We start from the raw sequence: 20,329 nt of genomic DNA on the forward strand, positions 1-20,329 counted from the left end.
TTTCCAAATCCTTGCAAAAGAAAACTCGGCCCTAAAAAAACTAAAACTTTTCCTTCCACCCCCCCTTCCCAGCTGCCGCATGGCTCGCGCCGTTCAGAGAATAAGAAGAAAGCGGGAAAAAAAAGGAAATTTGAATTGACAAAGGAAGTTGACTTCTGGACACTCTGCGAGGACCTAGGAGGCAGGGCCTACATTTTAGCCGGGTCTGCCTGGGTCGTCTTCTTACCCAGAACATGTTTACGCACGACCGGCACACCACGTCCAGTATGCCTTTCGCCTATGGCCGCGGCTGCCGGGAGTCACGTGGCCAAATGCAGTTTGCGAGCGACCACAATAAAAAATTTATTCGGTGACAAATTCGGCCGCGGGCTTGCAAAGGCTACGGCGACATTTACTCGCCGGTGTTGAAGCGGCCACGTGCAGGCTGCAGAGGCGTCGAGAGACGGAGAAAGCGCAGCTGCCGCCACCTGACAGGTGGAGCCCGACTGAAAGCCGAGGCCGGAATTCCCACCTGTGAATTTGAAATTTCCTGTTTTGAGCCAGATGAAAATCTGAAATTTTTCCTAATGGCTTCTTGACGTTGTCATTAAAACCACATCGGGAGAAAACATTCCCCTTGGATGCGAACGGGGATAAGAACTTTGGGGATTTGTGCTCGTTCAAGCTACGCGTGTCACGCTTTAACATCTCCAAACGCGCAGCCCCTTCCCTCCCCCAAGCCTACAATCCAGTCCTGCACGCTCCCAGCATCCGCCAGGCGGAGTCGGGATTCCGATCAGATTGCCGATATCATTCCGCCGGGACAGTGGGGGACGCGGCGAGGCAGTGGTCGCTTAAAAGAACGCAGCACTCGAGGCCGACTCGACGGGAGCAGTGCGAGCAAGATCTGAGTGACTCTGCGCGACGAGAAACGATGGCACGACTTGGTGTGTTCGGGCAAGAGCACGAGGGTTGGATGTATGTATGTATGGTGTATGTATGTACCTATGTATGTGGGGAGCGGTCGTGTAGCGGTTAGCGTGCTGCGCTACGAACCCAGCGACCCGAGTTCGATTCCTCTTCAGGGCAAACACCAGTGACGATTACTTGAACCGGTCCTGGGCCTCCCCTAGGTCGACTCAGCTTCAAAAGAGTACCTGGTGCGGTGTAATAAACATCACTACTCGGTGGCGGTGCTGGCCACCCACCCCCTCGCGTGCCGTGCCGGCCTTCATAGGCGCTCGCTAACAGAACTTGCCCTAACAGGCTGTTAAGGCTATACGGGGGATCTTTGTCTTTGTTTGTGTGTGACAAGTCAGGTACTCACAATCTCTCCAAGTAGTTCAGTCCATAGAAGGAGCCGTTCTTCAGCTGAGAAATCCTGTTGTTGCTAAGGATCCTGGAAACGAAAAACAGAGACATCACAAATTTCAAACCGTGTTCAGGAGAGCGATGGGCAGGCCCGTGGCGCGATTAAACATTTCATTAAAAGGGAATTAGATTTTAAAAGCCTCGGCGGCACCGAGTCAGAGAAACCGCACGGATGATCGTGCTGGCAACTCGCAAAGAGAGGTCTCACTCAGCAAGGCGCGGGGAACGGCGCTAATTCGACCAAACTCATTGCGATAAAGGCGCGGGCAAGACGGGGGCGAGTAAACAGATAATGGCTTTGCGGAATTTCTGACTGACGAACGCTACTACGGGGGAGATGCTCGATATCAAAACTGGCGTGCTCATGTGTGGCTTTGCAGACAGAAACAAAAAAATAACTGAACAATTGCGAACGTGCCATCGCAATTTTTGCCCAAACTAATTGAATACTTCCAAGGACAATTGCGCGTCGGGCCAAGCGGTTGATCAACGCTTTTCCGTGATTACCCCCGAACTTGTTTGAATTTCGAAGCTCGCCTCTCTCACAGCGGATAATTCCGCCACCAAGCTGTCAAAGCACAGAGGGGCCGGCAATCGCTGAGAAAATCAAGTAACGGAGCCGTCCCTTCACACGTCCTTAGACAAATAAATCAGGATTCCTCCGGTATCGGCTTTCCGAGGCGACCTGCTTCCCCCCGCGGCTCCTTCAGCTGTCGCCATGAATCACGAGCCGGAGGGGAGGTTCCCCATGGCTCTGAACTTTTGTGCCGAGAGGGGGGGGGGGAGAAAAATATCTTGGAACGGGCCCTGGTGGAACGTTTCAAAACCCGTAGGCAAGCGAGAGAGAGAAAAAAAAGAAATGTTGTTTTTAATATTTGTAGCAGACAGGTCAAAGGTCAAAGCTTCTCCCAGCTCGAGCGGAGCACACCGCAGGGCTCATCATCTCTGTCGGGACCCCCCCCCCAGCCAGCGGTGGACATTCCACATTCCTATGAACAGATTGTCTCCGCTGTTGACTTTGAACAGAAGTACTCGTTTTAATGACCTCTCCAGAAGTATGATGAGTTGAGTTGATCCCCGACCGCGATTTGAACCCGCGACTTTCAGATTGCCAAGCGAGCGCTCAGATGACCGTGGCCACCTGAACCAACAACATTCGTCAGTCAACGTCACCTTCGTCATCCACTGTTGGATGAATGCCTCCCCCAAGGCTCCGTGACGCGACAATCCATCTAGACGCCTTGCATACGAGCCGATTTCATCGCTCCATCTCTACGGTGGACGATGCTTCGGCTACCACCCTGTCGTTTGTAGTCTGAACCCGTTGGGCCCACCGTCCCCTTCCCAGCCATGAGACGTCATCCTGCCCAAGCCCACTCTTTTCGTGAGCGTCAACCCTGACGATGTCTCTAGAACTTGCGTTCGTTCGTTAATTCTCCAATCCACGTGGCCCTTCCTCCCCCCCCCGTCTCTCTCGGGTTTGTTCATTCCAAGCACGGCCACCACCTCTCCACGCTTCTTCCACCCGCACTTTTTTTTTGTTATCCCGGCCGCGTGGCCTTCGGTAAATCTCGGTCACAATTAAAGGCTTCAATCGGCAGGCGCGCCCGATGAGAAAAAAAAAGATGCGCGCCGTGACACGACCGCGCGTCGGGATCACGCGCGAGCCATCAAACAAAGCACTCGAGGGAGGGAGGGAGGCGAGGTATGCGATGTGGCCCAGGTGTAACTCGTTATTAATTACAAATTCCAGCACACTCTCTAAGCCGGCTTCTGGCTTCCAGGAACTTTAAATTGGTAATGCGGAACATGCCTTGTCTCAATGACACTGGCCAATGCATCCAGCATTACGCCATCTGGCTGACAGTAATGTTTTTAGTTGGAGATTTATATATATATTACTACTCATAGTCACTGTCTCATAATGTGCCATCCAAAAACATTTGGTTTCGGTAAAGAGGATATTGTACTTGAGTGAAAAAGTCATTATTTTGTGAAATTATATTCTCAGTGTAATCCGGAACAGAAGCGAGGGACTGACATTTGCAGGAAATTAATAACGTAAAATAACGAAACTTTACAACCACTTAATATATATCCACTGAAACGCAGCCACGGTTTACAGGATATTAAAAGGAAGAGCGTTATTGTGTACGACGCAGTGAAAGCCTTCGGGAGGGATCTCTGCCGATCTTTACGAAAGGGGGCATTCACTCGCGGAGCTTGTCTAATAAAACAGCATCTCTGATTGCCGAGATAACAGCGGAACTCAATGAAAACTTTCATGTAACATTTTTTTGCGGCTAAGAATTCGCGTTAAAAAAACAACAACAACCCCCACTAGGCTGGGCGGCGCTCAATCCAAAACAAATCCATGCCATCGCTCGGACGTTCCGGTTATTACACGCGACGACGACGACGGGGGGGGGGGGGAAGGGGGGGGCACCGGGACGTCCCGAGTGATGGGACGCCCCCACCGACCGACACAATCAGGCGCGGTGCTCGCGCAAAATCTGGCGGCATTTCAAGCGCTCGTCACGTGGCGTCACGTCACGTCACGTGCCCTCCCCGCGTGTTTGTGACGCCGTCGGCGAGTCGCGTGGCTTTCGCGAAACCGCCCGCGGCCTCGTGCAAGTCCAAGTCTGAACAATGATGTCGCCGTTTGGGCTGTCGTGGCGTCCCCAGATTTTTTCATTTCGATGCCTTTCTTTTGTAAATCTCACCCGACGATGTTTTGGAGAAGCACCGGAACGCACCGCCCGAGGCAGTGAGCCTCGTGATACGAGCTGACCAATTCCACGATTCATCATCGTCGTCATTATGATCCTGATTATACTTATGGGATGTCATCGTGAAGGCGGTTATTTACAGCTTTAAAAAATCGTGGCTTTTAATAAGATGAGAGAACGGTTTGACACTCAGATGAAACTGATTGCACCATCACCCTCCCAGCGTGGATGGAAAAGTCCGTTCATCTGAGTGCGTTTGACGCCGTGGTGTTTGATCGATAAAGGTTGGACTAATTGTGTACAAATGAATCGAGGTCCACATTGGTTGACAGAATATGCCAAAAGGCCGCTTCATTCATGTATACCCAAGACGTTAAAAAGACTGAAATGTAGTCCAACATCACGGAACATCTCCGGTGCCATCTCTCCCCTCCGCCTCTCCTGCCAAAACGAAAAACTCAAGGAAAATAAGTCACACTCCGTGTTGTGAACTTTTCCAACACAAACTGTAGCCAAAGCCTTTTTTTCGTCCCCACAGAAGCTCTGAAGTTGAATAAAGTAACCAGAATTTATCCGGCAAAGCCCCTCCGAGTTTTCAAGGCTCTTCTTCAGAAGGGTCCAGCTCACTACTACGTGGACACTGCACGCCTCAACAGCCCCTCAGAAAAAAAATACAAAGTTCCCCCGTATAGCCTTAACAGACTGTTGGGGCAAGTGCTGTTAGCGAGCACCTATTTAAGGCCGACACGGCGCACGAGGGGGTGGGTGGCAAGTGCCACGGTCGGCCGCCTTTGTCTCCTGAGTGACGATGTTTGCTACACACCGCACTGGGCACCCATTTGAGGCTGAGTCGACATAGGGGATGCCCAGGGACCGGTTCAGATCATTGTCACCGGTGTTGGTGGCCGTGGGCGCGAATCGAACTTGGGTGGGTGGCCAGGTTCGTCGTGTGGCGTGCTAACGGCAGCACCACCGCTCCCCGACACGATTCACGGACACCTGGTGGGGCGTGGCAGCAACCCGCCCTAAGGACTAACCAGGATGAACGCGGCTTTTCTTCCGAGATCCAACGAGACTTGGGCGAGCACTTACGATGATTTGGTCGTGGGCAGAGGAAGCAGGGTAAGAAAGTTCCTCCTAATCCCGGCATTTAATTCCGATTCTTCTCCTTTATCTTCTTCCCGCAGTGAAAGCGTAACAAAGGGGAACTGCTCACCCGGAGCAAGCCTCGTGGTTTATTAATGCCGATTGTTATGCTAAAGCACTCGTCTTTAGTCGCCCCGCAATGGACATATTGCACATTATCCCGTTAATAATCTCGGCTCAAGTGGGCTCGTGATTTGCCCCCGGCCAACAGAGGCACGCTCCGCTCGCGCGCGCGCGCGCAGACAAAACACGAGGGGGCTTGTTTAACACAACAGCTCCCCGATCCCAGAGTTTGTTTTCGGATTTGGAGGCGAGCGGGCGGCAGCACGAGGCAAGCGTCAGGGCGGCGGGGGGGGGGGGGGCGGGGGCGCAACGGTGAATGTGGGTCGCCTGCAAAGTGCGGGCAGAAAGAGTTGCGGTCGTTATCTACGTCGGAGGGGTAGAGGTGCGGCTCTGAAATGTCTTGATCTGTTGGAACGACCTCAACTACAGGGAGTTCTAGAGAACCTCTAAATGGTGATTTGGTGTTTTTGGCCTACTCTTCCACGCTGGCCCTGATGTTTTGAAATAATGGGGGGGGGGGGGGGGGGGGGGTGGAGTATCCATGTTTTAATCCACCGCACGTGATCTGCCGACCAACTAGCCGTGGTGTGCTCGTTGTTACAGTTGGGTGGACAGAGGTGGCCATCATTGCAAGCTGCCCCCCTGGGAGATCAAACTGAACTGGCGACCTCAGCATTTTCAAGTCCGGCGCGCTGCTAGCCATGACACCACAGAAGCATACGACACAGCAAAAACGAGCCGCTATTCAACGATCGATTGCTTAGGCTAAATGAATATTTATCCGTTCCCATTGATTGATTTTTCTTAATTAATTTAAAGCCAAGTGTGATATGTTAATTTCTCTTCCCGACCCTTTGCCTCACTGAGAGCCAATATGTCATTCATATACCTTAGACCGCCAACCGCTCATTAACACACACCTCATACAACAGTAGAGAGATCATGGCTGATGGTAACTGCGTCGGTTCTGATAACACTGGTCAACAAAAAAAAAACATTTTTTTCTGGCCTGGACTTTTGCAGCTGTTTTAGACTAATTTCAGGGTGCTGATTCCAAATCTGATTTCAAATTTGCTCTATCACATCATTTTTATTATATCGGCATACCCCATTTTCATTGATGTTACCCGAAATTAACTGTCACTTATGATTGCAAGTTGTTGCGAGTCAGTGACTGCTTTAGTGTTAAAATATGGTGCTGTATTTTAGGATAGTGTGTTTATAATATAATTTTATGTAGATATCCACATTTATTTAAGATTTTTTTTCTGCAGTTTTTATTGAAAATGCAATATTTGATATCTCAAAAACCTGATGTGATAGACAAAAACTGATGCCAGATTTGGAATCAGCACCCCAAAATTACCTTAAAACCGTTGGAATACCTTATGCCAGAAAAAGTGTGTTGACCAGTGTAATCGAACACAGCGGTGGGTGACCAATTCATTACTGAGAGCTGCATTGGACTCGGAAGATAGCTTTGTCGGAGCCACGGGGTGTTGGGGCAAATCCTGTCAACGAGCACCTATGAAGGTCGGCACGACGCACGAGGGTGATGTGGCCAATAACCACGCCGAGCCGTCTTTGTTTCCACAACGGTAATGTTTACAGCTACTCATGTAAGGCTGAGTCGACTTAGGGGAGGCCTCGGACCTGATCAAATCATCGCCACTGTTATTGGTCGTGAGCAGGAATCAAACTCGAGTCGCCGGGTTCGTAGCACAGTGGGCTAACCACTACACTACCGTTCCCCACACATTCACACACACACACAAACACACATCTTAAGTCACGTGTGCCACTGCAGGAAGCCCTTGCAGTGGCACAAGTGACCGGGAGTGCCTCCAGCACCTGGTTTGTGTGGCTTGCGGGTGACGAAGACATATTTGCGATAGGCCTCGTTTGGACGCGGGCCTTTCTCGCGGGCCGTGGGTCGATGCTTCCCCTCCGCTCGTGTTCCCGAGACGTTCTCGTCGATGCGTGGCCCCGGGAAGCAGAGGCGACGCAAACTTCCCGGCCACGCGCTCCCAGCTTCCTGAGCCGACCCCGTTCGCACGTGGGCGAAACTCGCGCGGCAATTTGTCTTACGTTCGAACAAGCAAAAAAGTTACGAAATAAGGAGTTGGCATGCGTGGGGGACCTCAACTCGCACTTGTCAGTGGAATGTGGCGAAGGAAGCCAAGGGCCTCTCAGTGCCGACAGCTCTCGTTTAGCGAGCGTGAATGTCGACCAATCGTAGGGATGCCGACCAATTAATGCATTTCACCGGCAGTTTTTATTCTCGGGGTTGACGGCCCCCCGCACCCCCCCCACCCCAACACACCCGCCTCTCTGTCGACAGCGGAGGGTGCGAGCACCGGGGGGTGCAGAGAGACGAGGGCGGCCGTGGGACCCCACACGGCGAAGGGCCCCAGAGAGGCCACCGCAGCCACGCCGGACACTTTTAACCTCTTGCGAGGGTCACGGCCTTGCAAAAACATCCCCTAAATCCTTTTCCCTCCACCCCCCCCCCCTCCCTCCACCGGAGACCCAGTCCAATACCTGAGAAACACGAACCGCCACAAGGCCACGCGAGGTTTGTTTTTCGAAACCGCGGCACTCAAGACCGGGGCGGCTCTTAATGGAAGTGGAGCACTCGGGCCGTGGCGCTTGTTACGTTTGGCACACGACGTCTTTGACGCGGTGATTGACGCAACGACGCGATGAACCTGGCGGCGTGAGTTCCACTCCCGGCTGCGGCTAACGTTACAAGTGGCGAGTGATGTCCGAGCTGCTTCAGCACCACACGTCCAACCTCATCACCACACCTCACCAACCGGCACCGAACAACGCGGCGATGGATGGTCAAACTGCCCCCGCGCGCGTCCAAACGTCTGACACATCCATGCACGCGAAGTAGACGGCTGATGTTGCATTCATCATCGGCGGGGAGCGGTGGCGCCGTGGCTGGTGAACTGCGCGACGAACCCGTTGACCTGAGTTCGATTCCCAGCCGCGGCGAGCGGGTGGTGTCTAAACTGTTGAGAGGCGGCGTGGCGAAAGCCTTCATTGAGCAGCGCATTAACAAAGGGTTGTGTGATTCGCCACACGCACGTACGCGCGCAAGCTGAAAGCGTGGACCTACGGGGAAGAATACGATACGTGACGAGAAGCGCACGCCCGGGTTCGGAGTGTGAGGTGTGGTGGTGGTTGCGGGGGGGGGGGTCACGATCGCGAGGACCTCCGCCGACAGACGCGCGCACAGAGAAACGCCCTCTCGCTCCGCAGTCAACAGCACGCATCTGCGTGGGGGCAGACAAACGAGGGTTGATTGCGGGTTCCTCTGTTTAATTTTTTTGTTAAAAGATGTATTTTATTTATCTCGGTTGAGGGGCCTTGTTCTGGCAGCGCCTCCACGTCAAGAGACCACCATCACCACCCCCACCACCACCACCACCCCCACCACCACCACTCCCTGCCCGCCCCACGCCGGCTTGACAGGGGGAGGGGGGCACCGACGGCGCCGTTGTGCGTGGCCAAGCGCTCGCGGGCCCTTGCGACGTCCACACAGGCGCCATTCACGGCAGCGTGCCCGTGCCCCCCCCCCCCCCCGCGTGTGTGTTTAAGAGGGTGACCCTGAATGGGGAGCCGCTGTGGGCAGAGGCGCGCGCGGGTTTCTCATTGCCCTGGCAACGGTGCCACGCGCTGCGCCTGGGGGGAGGGGGCGACGCGGATGCCACTCGTGAAGAACTCCTCGGCCGGCACGAGCCCAACGGGGGGGGGCAGAGGCGTAGCGAGGGGGGGGGGGCAGGGGGGTACATATGTCCCCGGGCGCCAAGGTAAAGGGGCGCCAAAATGAGGCTTACAACGTTACGTTATAACTTATTGCGGCGGGCGCGGCAGCCTGAAACTACTGCACAAATCTACACCTCAACCTGAAAGTTTATATATATTCCGCCACACACAGCCTACATGTCATGTAATTACATTTTGGTATGTGATTAAACGGGGGGGCGCCAATTTAACAATTTTATAGTTCGTCCCCGGGCGCAAAATATCCTAGCTACGCCACTTGGGGAGGGGGGGGGGGGTTGAGACGCGGGACGAACGAACGCGCGCTCGGGCGACGAAGACGAGCCGATGGCGTTCGGCTTCGGCTCACTCCTCCGACGTTGAGAGCTCGCTACGTCGCAAGCGTCACGAGGGAGGCGCCCGACGGATTGGGGAGGCTTTCGTCCCGGCGGTGGATTGACCGTGGCTGATGATGACGACAATGATGAGATTATTTGTCCTGTGCTGCGCTACAAAACCACACCCCTTTATTTATAAATTGCAGCACAGGCGAAATCAACGAACTTTTTATACGCATTTTAATTTTACTTGATAGATTATATTGGACATCACACCGCCTATGGAACAACAGCGTGATTGATATCTGTTGTAACAAAAATTAACCTGAACAACTAAATTTTTTTTTTAACAACCGTCTATCAGACAATGCCAAAAGGCACCCACTTCTCCTCAAACCTCTGACTCTTGAGGTGACAATTTAGATTTTACGAGGCGTCGCGCATTAAAAGGGGCTCTCGCACAAACACTCGTCACCCTCTCTGCAGATGCTCACCTGGTGAACTCAGCCCCCCCCCCCCATCAACAGACACATTACACCCACGCGTCAGGGACGTCGTGAGCGCACGGCAGTGATGCGCGCTTCAAGAGTGATTTTCTTCACTTTAGAAACAAACAAAAAAATCCCGAATAGTCTCCTACAACGCGAGTGTTATCATAACGGGAATTGGATATAACGCGATGAATGTATTCGGGAACACATTAAAAAGCATATATAACGCGTATGCGAATTGGCTATAACGCGATTGAGTGAACGAAACTCCGTCGCTTCAGCATAACAATCGGCTGCCTCGACGTAGCGTCACACGAGGCTTCGGGATGCTACTGGACGCTTCTAGATGCTTCCCAACGCGCCTCAGTCTTTGCTCAGCCTGCGCACGCAACTCACGCGTTCTCGCGGACTGTGCCTCACCCTGCATTACATATTACAACGCGATTTCTCCATAACGCGGTGTTCTTCAGGAATGCAGCTACCACCGCGTTATAGGAGAAGAATAAGAAGAAGAGACTGTATGCCAAGCAGAGAAACCGAGACACCATTGCACGTTGTCAGTAGGCCATTGTTAACATGCGTTCTACAACAAACCCCATTGACTGTGTTGCCACAACAACAATAATAATAACAGCAGTAGCAGCACGTGGAGAGAGAGAGAGAGCGGACGGGAGAGGGCCGACTCCCGTTCCTCGTCAAGAAGTTAATAGGTTTTTATCACGCAAACCGACCATCACCCACGGCCCTGGCCATGTTTATTACATTACAACATGCGTTTGGGACTCTTTTCTCCCCCGTATTATTTATTTATTTTTTTACCCTCGAGTTTGTTGGAAGTAAAAAAAAAATCGATGTTTAGGAGTAAGTTTGCTGATGTTTTGTCTCTTTCGTTGGCTCTTTAATTGCTCCTGTTTCTGTTTGTTTGACCCCCCCCCTTCCCGCCCGGTCCAAAAACATTGCAGCCGTATAGACGGGTCGAGGAAGGCGCTGTTAGCGAGCACCTATCCATGCCATCGCCTGGCACGCCCCAGCTGCCTTTCTTTCCCCATTGCAGACGTTTACACACCGCATTAGGTACTACTTTATTTTTTTGGCTGACTCGACCCAGGGGATGCCCGTGGACCGGCTCAGATATTCGTCACCGATGTTGACCACGAGCGGGAAATCGAACTCGGGCCACCGGGTTTCGAACTTGGGTTTGACCGAGTACACACGCAAACAGACTTCACACGGTGCGAGCGGTAGAAAATTAGAAATGTGTAACACCAGCCTTTTCATTCGTGCGATGAAACGAGAGCTCGAAACGAGATGTGGAATTACAGCGCACTAGGTATTCACTTTAAGCCGAGTTGACCTCGGTGAGGACGGCATCGGATGGAGTAATCACAGCGAGGTTATTCATGCGCATGTTCACGCGGGCCACGGTGCGAGAGGGCGTGCACCACAATGCCGCCGTTCCTCATGGCTTGTGCGCGCACACACACACACAGAAATATCTCCCATAGAGCCATGCGGACGATTGGGGCAAGTGCTGTTAGCGAGCACCTATTAAGGTCGACACGACAGGACGGGTGGCCAGCACCACGCGCCCGTCGCATTTTGTCTCCCGAATCCGGGAACCGAATTCGGGTCGCCGGGTTTCTTTGCGCAGTGCGCTAGCCACTGCATCGTGGAGGTACACACACAAAGACACGAGGGGTTGGGTGAACAACCCCACGCCCGGCCGCCTTTGTCTCCCTAGTGGAGATGTTAACACACCGCACCAGGCACTCATTTGAGGCTGAGTCGTCCTACAGGAGGCTCAGGACCGGTTGTGAATTGAACTCGGGTCGCTGGGTTCGTAGCGCAGCGCGCTAACCCGCTTACCCTGCCGCTCTGCACGCGCGCACAGAGACGCGCACAGAGACACCCACATCCCCCACGAGTGCTCTTCCTGTCCGGGTGCGTCGCTCCCCCCGGCGACCTCTCGCTGCCGGCACACTAACGAGCGAGCGAGCTCCTCCGCACAGATGCGCGCTGCCCCCTTCACCGAGCGAGGCCGTTTCCGACGACGAGGATGGCTGCAAGAGCCGCTCTGTCCCCAATGACCTCGTTAGAGGGGCCAGGCCAGCCCCCCCTCCACGACCCCCACACCTCCCCCCCCGTGCCCCTCTCGGATTTCGTTTCACGCACTTCCTTCGCCATCTCCTAAACAGGATGGGTTTGAGGCCCGCCCCAGAAAAAAAACATCGCGGAATTTCCATAGATATCGAAAGAGAAAAAAAACACCACCACCACCACACAAATCGGAAACGACTCCCGCGGGGTTCCCACGTGCGAGAGCGGCAACGTCGGCGACAAAAAAAACAATCAGTGCCACTCGGGGCAGTCACGTGACGGGCACCAGCGATTCGAGGCCCGAGGTCGCCACGATATTTTTTTTTTAACGAAGCGAAAGCGTTCGCGGCTCTTGGTGCCAGCCTGCCATCAGAACCCAAAGCGTGCGACGCCGCGCGGCAGCTTAAGCCGTCACTTGCGCGACGATTATGCAACGCGAGCTCGAATTCGGCAGCCACCAGCCGACGAATGATTGTATCCGTCTTATGTTTTTTCTTTTCTTACGCGCGAGGTTCAACGAATGGCAGAGGTTGAGGGCGAGAAGAGGAGGAGGGCAGTGGTGATGCCCGCGAGGTGATCACTCACGCCGCATTCCTGCCGTGCCCGAGATAGCATTTATCTGCAACGTAAACAACGCGGGAGAGACCTGGAGCAGAGGCAAACACTACTGCTCCCTGCAAGGAGATTAGGTCAGGGTTGTCTCGGCAGATTTCTAAATATCGCCGGCACGCTGGTCTTCTTCCACGAACAGATCCCGGCCCAACACAGCCGCTTGTGTTGTCCAAGAAGGGGCGCCACTCTGAACGGCCTACTGCGGTTCGCGTGTTAACAAACAAATTGAATGAACACAAATATAACAACGGCCTTTTGTTTGCGATGATGTGGGACACGGAGCGGTGACATCGGTTTGTGTGAGGGTGCCGGGCGGACGATTGACATCGCGGGATCGTGTAAGGTGGCAGTGGCTTGGGTGGGGGGGGGGGGATTCATCCAGCAGTGGTTCGACCGTGGCTGAAGACAAGTTTCAAGTTTCATTTATTAGGTATGGCCCTGTGAGCCATTCGGCTCTTGAATCGGGTGCAACCGCAACAAACAAAAACACATGAACAAGAAAACATCTTAAAGTGACTATACGATGATTAATGTCGTGAGCGTGGATGAGGAATCGGGCACACCGAGTTGCCGTTTGAGATTTTCTCGGAAGAAGCTGCGCGCTTTGCATCGTTTTAAGCTTATTATCAGGCCCGATGGTGTAGTGTGCAGTCTCCAACTATTATTCACTCAATCTTACTATTTAGGTGCTATGAAGAAGGCACCATCGTCTGAAACGTCGCCGGTTATTTATATTTTTTCCATTTTAAGGTCACATGGTGTGGTTATTGATTCATGCGTTGAGGGGTTGTGTTGTTGCTGTATGATTTAAAGATCGTTTGATGGGACTGATAGAATTTTGGGAAAATCTGCACACGGAAGAGGGTCATCTGCCCTGCCCCCTATTAGCACTCCACTCTGCAACAACACTGTGCTGCATTGGATAACGGAATGCTGAGGATCAATATATAGAAATAATTTAATATAACATCCGAAATACCATGAGTGGCATCATTAAAATGCTGTACAATTATTCGTCCTGGTTTAACATTTTATAATTTCAATAAATGTTTAAACTTCAGTATTAAATGATAATGAAGTCCACGTTGACGTTACGAACTTGCGGAACGTGACCCTGATTTTCAATGAGCTGAACAAACTCCTCCCGATTCGTTGAACCTTTTTTCAAGTTGGCTTGTTAAAGGAAGCTACAGCAAAAAAACGAGAACTCTTTTCGCTACACTAATAGACTGTGTGCTCCAGTTGAGTTGTGTATGCATTGTTGAACATACAAATTGCATTTTGCAATTGCTGAGGAACCACAGACAAAGCTGAAAGGCAGCAGACAGAAGGTGAGCCGGTGCCAACAATTATCCAGGCTCCGCTGTCCTCTAAATTTTCAAAATAATGCATTGTTATTATATCACGCTTTTACCACGCTCAAAGCATCCAACAGTAAAAAAAGTATTCAGTATTCGACATGCTAAAACTCTATTACATGAAGAAGACAAAACACAATGGCAGCAGCATTCAAGGGACGGAATATACAAGGCGAGAGAGGAGAGGAGGGTGATTCAAGCCACATTGCACAGACGATTTTTTAATTGAGATTTGAATGTGGAGATTGACTCCGCGGATCGATCTGATCTCAATGGGCTGTGTGTTTTCCGACAAAAAAACAAGAGTGTTTATACACGTGGGAGCAGCTGGAGAAAGCCCACGCACACGAGGGAGAAACACTCGATCCCACCTAGAAGGGACAGTCAATATTCGTCCACACTTTTCTGTACCGCATTCTCCTGGCAAGCCAGGGTATGGTACTTTGACACCCAGGGAAAGAAGAGTTTCTAAAAAACAAACGTGTGTGATCCACCAGCCATCATCTCCACGGTGCTGGATTACAGGCGCGCATCGTAGCCGCCACTAGCCCTTTGCCAACGCGCCGCTGTTTGAAAGCCTCCCCATGCCGTATCGATGAAGTGTAACCACGCTTCGGCACGCTGGCCAGAGTTGAGCTGGTGAAGCGGTGGTCCAAGACCGGTGCAGATACCAGCCGCAAGCCAAATCTGGGATCCGAACTCTGGCCACCTGGTTCCCAGGCGCGGGTCGAAAACCGCCAGATCACCACTCCCCCGCTTATGAACAACTCTTGATCATCTTCGTTCTTTATTGTCTACCATGCTTGACTTCAACATCAATTTACAAGAATCGTTCAAGGGAACTGTAAAGTTAGCAACGAAAACAATGTGACCCACATTTTTGGTAAAATAAAAAAAAGCGAAATCCCTTGGGATTCACAAACTCCCCAAAAACCGACAGACACCTTCTCTGTAAAAGTCACCCTAACCACCTCAGCCACCCAGCCCCCACACCCTTCCGGAAACCGGAACCCCCTCCCCCGCCTGCCCCCCCCCTCGCCTCCACTCCACCTCCCCCAGCTGGTGGAACTCTGCCAACACCAAATCACAGCCGCGGGGGGACGTTAGGTGAATACGTTCCAGCTTTCCGGCCAACTTCCCACTGAGCGGAGTGAGCGGCGCGCGTTTGTGGCGCGGCCCACGCGATGCCTTGTGCCGCCCACTCGTGTTGGTTGTAAGCGTCTACTGGACAGAGCCAATGACGTGAACAACATCACCGAGTCGACTTTATATATACAACAAAAATATATATCCAGGTTTGGTCCTTGCTATGTGTGGCACGCATGGGTGGCACAATACGAGATGCTCTGAGCAGGGAGCGTTTCAAAGTACGCACGGACATGTACCTACGTCATCGCCGTATTATGGTGACGCGTCTCGTGGTGCCACTGCAGCGGCAAGGAATGGGTGGAATTCGAGAACAGGGAGGTCAGCACGACCTTTCGAGCATTTTCTGTCTACCCAAAAAACCTTTGACCACTTCTCACGTGAACATAAATACAGACATATAAAACACACTTGCGTGCAGTCCGTGCATAATTCTATAAGATTTAAAAAAAAATGTTAGACCTTTTTTTTCTGCACATTACCCTAAGAACGTTAAGTTTTCTCAAGAAATGTTTCACAGCAGTTCAACGTTCATTCATATATGTCATTGATGAGAAAAACACAATCAGAACGGAAATATTAACGCCAGCTGGAATACATTTCATAGCACAAAAAATGTGAACATTGCATCGTCTACAGGTGCAAATCCTCTCCGCAATATGGAACTCCCAGATGAGTTCCAGTGAGGACGAAACCCATCTACAGTTGTGCCTTTATTTGACTGCTGCCTGTTGTTGGGATGGCCGCATTTTCTCAAATCTTTGAGTGGGTGCTCTAAACGACAAAATGCCCAAACGTTCCGTTTCTTTCGAGCTCGTGAACTGGCTAAGGCAAGGCAAAGCTGCACACCTTTGTGTGTTGTGAAATCTATGAATACGTGGCGCGTGAGGGTAACGCTGAGTTACACGGGTGGTGGTGGTGGTGGTGGCTACGCGCGCACTGTGGAGGCGAGAGTTGCCTAAATCACACAAATGTTGATATCAAACTCCCTCCCCGTGGGCGTGGAGGAGGTGCCGTACCCTGGCACGCCAACTGAAGGCTGTTTTCAGCAAATGTGGACTCCACCTTTTCCATATGTCAGGGCTAGCAGGTTGCCCCCTACGAGCCCGTGGGTTTTCTCCGGCTGCTCTGGTTTCTTGCTACACGTAAACACTCATTCATTGGCCCAGAGCCGGCCCAGCCACTAAGCGACCCTTGCAATTGCAAAGGGCCCCGTGGCCAGCAGAGGGCCCCCTAGAGTCACTGCTAGCTAGTGGGTGAAAAAAATCATACATCAAAGGGGCCTCCAACCAAATTTTGCTTAGGGCCCCCAAAGGTCTAGGGCCGGTTCTGCATTGGCCGATAACCCCTCGATATCGAGAGGACCGCAGAGCGTGGGCAAGTCGTTGGTAGCGCCAATTCACTGCCTGGCTGCTGTCTTGCTGCTCGTCTGTGGTTCCTACTCACGCCTCTGGGTCGTCCTCTCTTTCTCTCCGAGAGCGAGTACAGCGCGGCGGCGCTATAAGTTGTAACATTTATTAAACGATTCTGCCAACAAAGACGCGAATCGTCCGCCGCCCCGCGTTCTGCTCGGGGCCCGCGCGCGGCGTCGCGCTCCTCGTCAAGTCCGCGCTGGACGGGACTCGACTCTTGGCTGAGTCTTAGAAACTAGCTGGCGCATTCCACGAGTGAGATGGAGCAGAGACGGGAATTGCACCGCAATAAATATCTTAATTAAAAAAAAACCCGTAACAACTCGCGAGTCCCCGGTTCCTAGAAACGGTAAAAACACCCAGCGGCTACGTCGACGTAGTTTATTTTTATTTTTTTTCGACTGTGCACAGATAAGACCCGTTAAATGGCTCTTCTGAATTATTTAAGAGGCCCGTAATGCATGGCCGTAAATTCCTTAAGGCATGTATTTTACAACAGCACTCGGCTGGTCTGGACGCGGAATGGCACTCCGGGTATGTTCGGCGAGAAGGGCTTCCAGGCAGTCGATAATTTCAAAACTTTTAATCGGAGCCTGCTCAGTGTCGTTTAAGGAGTGCAAGCCAGACATGAAATAGGATGGCACCTCGGAATGCAATGGACAAAGGCTCGTGCGTGCGCACGCGCGCGTGTGTCTGGAAGTCCGCGTAAAGGGCGTGGATGTGAGTGCGTGAGCGTTCGTGCGCGCGCGGCATTTGCATCTCACGCCGGGGAATGCGTGGAGTGCATTCGCGTGTCCGTGCGTGCGTCCGTGCGTCCGCGCGTGCGCACCTACGAGCCCCTGTGTGCTTTTGACATCGGAGAGTGCCGGTTACTGGACGTCAAGGTCGACGGGCAAACCGTATGTCACTCGCCAGAAGCACGTGTGCTTTCAAGTTTATTTTCGCAAGCGGAGGTTAGCGGAGCGCCTGTTTTGTATCTGCGCGGGTGCGCCGACGATGAACTGACGGCGAGCGAGATTTAGAAGGGGCGTCAGATGCGGCCTGCACAACGCACGGGTTCCTCGGCCTCGAGCACACGCGGCGCACGGAGAGAGAGACTGCTCAGTGGGGCGGAGGGGGGCGATTTAGTGGCAACGAGCCGCGCGTGAGTGCCGAAGAGACGCGCACCTCCGTGCACTTGGCACCACGGCTGGAAACATTCTCTAATTATTTTTTTTTCCCGTAGCGTGCTGGGCTCCCGGTCGAGCCACCTTTCCCCGGGCGGTGAAAGGTCCACGTAGCGCAGTGATTCACTTTTGAAGAGTCTTTTCCCGAGGCACTTAAGAAAACATCCCAGCGCCGGTGTTTAAAGTGAGGATGCTGTCGCGATGATCTGGCGTGTCCTGCTCCGTGAAGAGTCGCAGTCGCTGCGACTTCGTTTTATTTGCATTACAAATTTTCGTCCCATATTTCAATCGTTCCATTGGTTGGCATTTCGTGAGAGGAGTGAATTTACGTTCGAAACTCTGTCATGAAGCAGTGCCCTAACCCCATGATCTCTGGAAGGTGAAGGCAATGAATTGCTCTTGGAGTCTCTCAAATTGCCTTGCGTCCACACTGGGTGGCACACCATCTCACAATCTCTGCCCGGGGCGTTCATCGCACAGGGCCTAAAACGGCGAATTGTTTTGGTTCCTAGAACAGGGCAGGATGAGCCAACCTTATGAACGAAACCACATTTGATATCGTTACTCTGTGAAGTTAACGGTGGCTGGACTCAACCCGTCAAATCGCCACGCTGAGAATCCCGTTTAATAACAGGCGGTGATGCAAAGCTGGATACCACCCCGGGCTCGCAGCACCACCGGCACACGCACTCTGACGGGCCATCAGCTCCACGAGCGGCTCAGCCGCAGCTCGTTGACGACACGGACGTATTCTACGCCGACGGTCAGCAATATCACCGCGCTATGGAACGTTATGAACTAAATGACAAATCCACAAGGAGACATTCTCAAGGTGCGCAGAGCATATATCGGAATTGTTGGCAACACGTTCAGCTGATATTCTAAACATTGCACGAATTCCAACGCTGGCGGTGGCTTGATGTCACGGATAATGGGCACAGCCGTATGTCACGGGTGTATCCACGCCGACAGTGGGATGTTGGTACAATACGATACATTGCGGGTGTAATTTATTGGGCATCTAAATGCGACCGCATCTCAAGAAGTTGTACGATAAGGAAGACGTGTGCCTCGTGGGACCATGGGTTGGCTACGTACGGTGTGAAAGAAGTTTAGCATGCATACATACGTGCAGACAACTTTGAAAATGGTCGATCGAGGCCCAAAATGATCATTGCACATTAAACGTAGAATGAGCGAAATAAATAAATAGGCAAATCTCCAGTCTGATATAGTTTCAGGATGAAAGAAAATCTTTGCTCAATAACACCATTTCGTATTGCACCGTAATGAGTTGTTCAATATCGAATGGTACCCAGAAGATTGTAAAATTGTCATTGTTCTACAGTACTTCATTAGAATGAATAGCAGGCAATTAAAATTCACAAACACGTTTTATTTTCCCCGCTTGTACGCACGATTAAACATTTCGGGAGAAAAAAATCAGCAGTCCGTTGGGAGGAAGGTGCGTTTCCGGCTAATGTCGTGGCGGCGGCGCAGCTATCATCGGTGCCGACGGTGCAACTGCAACGGTGCCTACAGAGGCCACAGGGAGGGCCCGAGGGACAGGCGCTGGGCTACGGAGAGTTTGGGAGATGGGACATGGGGGGTGAGTGGTGGGGTGGGAGGACTACATTTAATTCCTTGCAACAGGGCCCAAGCTCTGCGGTCCTCTATATATAAAGATCTGTTCAGCTAATTAAGAGTGTTTGTTTTTCCGCGTGGGAGGAAACCGGAGCGTCTGGAGAAAATCCAAGCGCGCGAAGGGGCAACACTTTATCCCCGTACAGATGGAAACAGATGGCGGTCAATCAATTTTCTGTGCTGCTTTCTTCTGCCAAGCCAGGGTATACAACCTCCTCGACACCCACGGCAAGGGAGTTTCACCAGATTTGTGCGGTGATTCACCAATCCTTGGTGCCTTCACAGGCCATGCGAATAGCCACCACCACCACCTGGCCACAGCACGATCGTCCTGAGGCACGTGGCGGAGAAAGGAACACAAGTGCAGAGAGGAAGAACATTTCGTAATTCTGCTGACACGACACAAGAGTGAAGTGGGCATCTGTCAGAGATGAGGCCGCTTTGCTAGTTTGTCTGCGACGATGACGAAACTAAACCAATTCTCAACTCTTTGTTATTTTACTAGGTAAAGCTCACTGAGCTATATAGCCCCTTTTTTTAGAAGCCACCGTGCCACAAATGATAGCTCAACGAAGTGGCTTAGCGCGTGGAAATTTACAGCAGCCAATCACTCTGAACGCGTGATGTCGATTCTAAATGTCGGTGTGGAAAAACCGGAAGGGACCCGGAGAAAAATCCGCGCGATCAACGGCAGAGAGACACCGCAAACTCCAAATAAACAGGCGTCAGGGTTGGGATTGAACCCATGACCTCTTCCTGTACACCAAACGAGTAAGTTAACATCTCACGAGCGCGGCGCCCACCGTTGTTGTCATGACGACGGGACAACAACAGTGGGATTCGCGTTTAGCCCACTCGACTCAGCGTCAGGGCCGGCGGACGAATCAGCAAAATGGATTTTCAAGATTTTTCCCAAGGTCGCTTTCGCCCCTTAACGGGTGTCAAAACGACGCCGCGTCACGGGAGCCAGCGGACGACCCGTGGCTGTCCACGCAGCCGGGCTCAG

General features: G+C 52.2%; 1 protein-coding gene across 2 annotated transcripts in view; it reads right to left on the reverse strand.

Moving 5' to 3' along the window:
- The window catches only part of LOC144935060 (adhesion G protein-coupled receptor A3-like), a 103,968-nt gene that overhangs the window by 73,018 nt on the left and 10,621 nt on the right, over positions 1-20,329 (reverse strand). For both annotated transcript variants that reach the window (XM_078861391.1, XM_078861392.1), the window contains one exon: positions 1,307-1,378. In XM_078861391.1, coding sequence (XP_078717517.1) covers positions 1,307-1,378 — 72 coding nt within the window. The remainder of the gene's footprint in view (positions 1-1,306; positions 1,379-20,329) is intronic.

The sequence above is a fragment of the Lampetra fluviatilis genome, chromosome 12, assembly GCF_964198595.1.
Source record: "Lampetra fluviatilis chromosome 12, kcLamFluv1.1, whole genome shotgun sequence".
NCBI classification, from domain to species: domain Eukaryota; kingdom Metazoa; phylum Chordata; class Hyperoartia; order Petromyzontiformes; family Petromyzontidae; genus Lampetra; species Lampetra fluviatilis.